Below are 3,304 nucleotides of genomic sequence, written 5' to 3'. Positions count from 1 at the left end.
TAAAGTTGTTCAACACAGAATTTAGAATTTTATTTCTGAAGGAATTTGGAGTGGTGCAGAAAGGCTTTGCAGTGTGCGTGCTAAGACGTTCCTCGTGTTTTTAGCATGTTACCGTGTGCTTGCTAGGGCTTGCCAGGTGATTTGTTTCGAGAGGTCAGAAGAAGCACATCTCAGTTTAAATGGCTCACGTTCATAATCCCACCAAACAGTCCATTCAGAGCCTGCTCTTGTTTCTCAAATCACTGAAATGTGTCATCAGGGTGTATAAACACTCACCTACTACACCAATTTGGCCAAATTGAGAAGGGGATCTCGTGAATCCCCGGACTGCTGTTTGCTTCACTGCCCCTAATTCTGGAAACTCAAGCTGGTTGGATTCACACCCTAATACAGAGTTTCTAACTCCCGCTGGGACGCCAGCCGCTGCGGTTCGAGTCTCTTTCATCATCAGGAGTTTGCCAATGCTCCTGTCTCAACTAATGCTCTCTTCCTCTCCTCTATCTTCTGTATGCTAGTGCTCCTGTCAAAACTAATACACCCGTCCTCTCCTTACTTTCACTATATATCGCTCCTATATAGGAACTAGTGCTTATTGTTTTTGATTTCAAGGCTTAGTTCACTCAAAAATGAAATTGTGTCATCATTTACTGACCCTTATGTCATTCTCAAGCCATGTGGCAACAGAAAAGAGTCTGCACGCAAGATAGAAAGTCAAACGGCTTTGAAATGACATGAGGGTGAGTAAACGATGACTACTGGAAGTTTCCCTGTAACAGTCTTTCTGTTCATTCATCACAGCCGTCTCACAGTATGCGCCTTTAGCCTTGTATACAAGCCCTTTAATAGTACCGTTGACCCTTTTGATTCATGCTAGGAAAATAGTTTTCAGAACAAGGTTGTTATTGTTGTTAACTTAAACTATTGAAATATTTAGTTGATCAAAACAGAAGTGCAATAAAAAAAGTTTAATAGTATAATAGTAAAATAAGACTGCTTTAGAAATGAGACAGTTGTAGAAATGCATATTGGGTGACACTTTATTTTGATAGCCCACTTCAGACATCCTACGAACAGTAACTAACTACTAACTACATGTCAACTATCAGAGTATTAGTAGTCTGTCTGCTTAATATCTTCTAACACTTTATTTTGTATGGTCCACAATGAGAAACTTTGCAAGTATATGTCAGCTTATTCTGCTAACCCTAAACCCGCCATAACAGTCTACTCTGAAAGCTAATACACGTGTAGTTACAAAGCTACTTATAGTTAGTAGAATGTCTAAAGTGGACAATCAAAATAAAGTGTAACCGTATATTGCATATTGCATATTGGCTGCAACCAATTGTTGTCAACGCAGTGGACCACGGTGCTGTGGATAAAGTAGTGCAATGGCCAGGACTGTGTTCTTTGATTTCTACTGTACTTTCAGTAATTCTCCAAATCAGGAGCAACCTCAGGGCGATGCAAGCAGAGGTCCAGAGGAGGCTCATGCTGCTGGCTCTTGATGTTCTTGCAGGTGTATAGCAGGCAGGCGTTTGATGCTCTACCAGTGAGACCAGTGCCAGGCTTTGTGTTGCCGTCCCCTGGGAGAGGAACAATGGTTCAGGCCATTCCAAAAGCTCAAACAAATTATGTCCAGTGCCGTTACTCTCCTTTTCCACACAGACAGTTTTCTTGTGCCTCCTATTTGTGGTCCTTCATCTTCTGCAATATCCTCGGTCGCTGCAGTATCAGTGCTGTTTTTATTCTTTGCACTTTGTTAATTACTTTTTGGGCATACCTTGGTATTTTAAATGAGGAATTAAAAATGTGTCAGAAAAATATCAGTTTTCAGCGAATATCAGCCAATTTCAGGTTTTTTGTTGTTGCTTGTTTTTTTAATTCATCGTTGTCAATTGGATATGCACGCTCGATTCACACACTTGTTAATCTTTTTAAAACATGAAAATAATATCCATTGTTATACTTTGCATGCATACTAATGCCCAAATTCAGCTACAGTATGAATCAGTGTTAAATTTAACTAAAACTATTAAAAAATGATTTTCAGTGACAGATATAATTCAGAAAATTAGGTGGAAAAATGTAACCCTGTCCAGAACCGCTATGTCTTTCTTCTGCGGAAACAGAAATGTTGCTAAATACACAGCTGCTGCTCTCTTGACTTCAACGGTACGTTAAAAAAAACCATTATGGATTTTGAGAGCTTCCAAAATACCTCCTTTTTTGTTCAGCAGAAGAGAGAAATTCTTGTAGGTTTAAGAACAAGTAAAATATCACAAAAAATAATAATAATACTGAAAACGTATAAATGAAACGAACATATTTCAGATGTAAATATATTGATCTTTCAGTAGAGTGGAATTTCAATGTCAGAACATCAGTGTACCAGTCATTTTTGTAGATTTAGCCCCGTGGTACCGGATGCTCACTGCACTTGACTGCATGTGTGTAATGATACTGTCAGTGCAATTTGCAAGGCTGTCAAATTGGCTGGAAATATTGGGGCGATACAGAAATATGCATCATCAGAATAGTGGGTACGATCATTTCATCTTCCTCTAGTTCTGACTGCAGTAGATAATAATGGAAAGCATCTCTGTGGACTCGTGTTTGAACAATTTGTTATGAGGAAATGCAGTTTAATTTCTCTTTGTCTCCTCAGACAGAGCAGAGCAGAAGAGTTCTGTGTATTTTGAAATGTGGGTTAGGTCTGCTTCTTTACAAATCATAGAGATGAAAAAAAAAAAAGTTTGGTATCTGGATGAAGTGCATGATAGGGAATTTCGTTTTTTATGATTAGTGTTTATTCCTTTAAATAAAAATTTAGTTTTCCCTTTCTTTCTCTCTTGTTGACTTTTTGTCAGTTTTCTTTTAAAACTTTCCCTTATCTTTATATCTAAAGAACAAAAGCAAAAAGAGCTGGAGGCAGCAGGAGGGTGTTACAGGACATGCCGTTTTTCATCTTTCTTTGTCTGTTTTGCCTTCATCCAGATCCGGAGTACCATCGAGAACAGTTTTGTTGGCTGGGAGCTGGAAGAGGTGCTGCTGTTGGACATGTCAGTAGACGATGGCGATTCAAAGATCCAGAATCAGATGAAGAAGCTCCAAAGTCCTGTTATACTACTGTACTGCACTAAAGAAGAAGCCATGACCATTTTCGAGGTGGCACATTCTGTCGGCCTCACTGGCTACGGCTACACCTGGATCGTACCATCTCTGGTGACAGGGGATGCAGATAATGTACCCAGCGTCTTTCCAACAGGTAAGAATAAGAGATATATACATATATATATATATA

The 3,304-nt window shown here is 39.1% G+C and overlaps 1 protein-coding gene across 1 annotated transcript in view; it reads left to right on the top strand.

Moving 5' to 3' along the window:
• Positions 1 to 1,464: 1,464 nt before the first annotated feature.
• LOC122341290 (glutamate receptor ionotropic, NMDA 2B-like) overlaps positions 1,465 to 3,304 on the top strand; it is a 23,804-nt gene continuing 21,964 nt past the window's right edge. Inside the window, exons 1-2 of the mRNA XM_043234661.1 lie at positions 1,465 to 1,519; positions 2,909 to 3,268. Coding sequence (XP_043090596.1) covers positions 1,465 to 1,519; positions 2,909 to 3,268 — 415 coding nt within the window. The remainder of the gene's footprint in view (positions 1,520 to 2,908; positions 3,269 to 3,304) is intronic.

This window comes from Puntigrus tetrazona, chromosome 3 (assembly GCF_018831695.1).
Source record: "Puntigrus tetrazona isolate hp1 chromosome 3, ASM1883169v1, whole genome shotgun sequence".
NCBI lineage: Eukaryota > Metazoa > Chordata > Actinopteri > Cypriniformes > Cyprinidae > Puntigrus > Puntigrus tetrazona.
The sequence above is the reverse complement of the archived record's forward strand: the minus strand, read 5'-3'. Positions and strand labels throughout refer to the sequence as shown.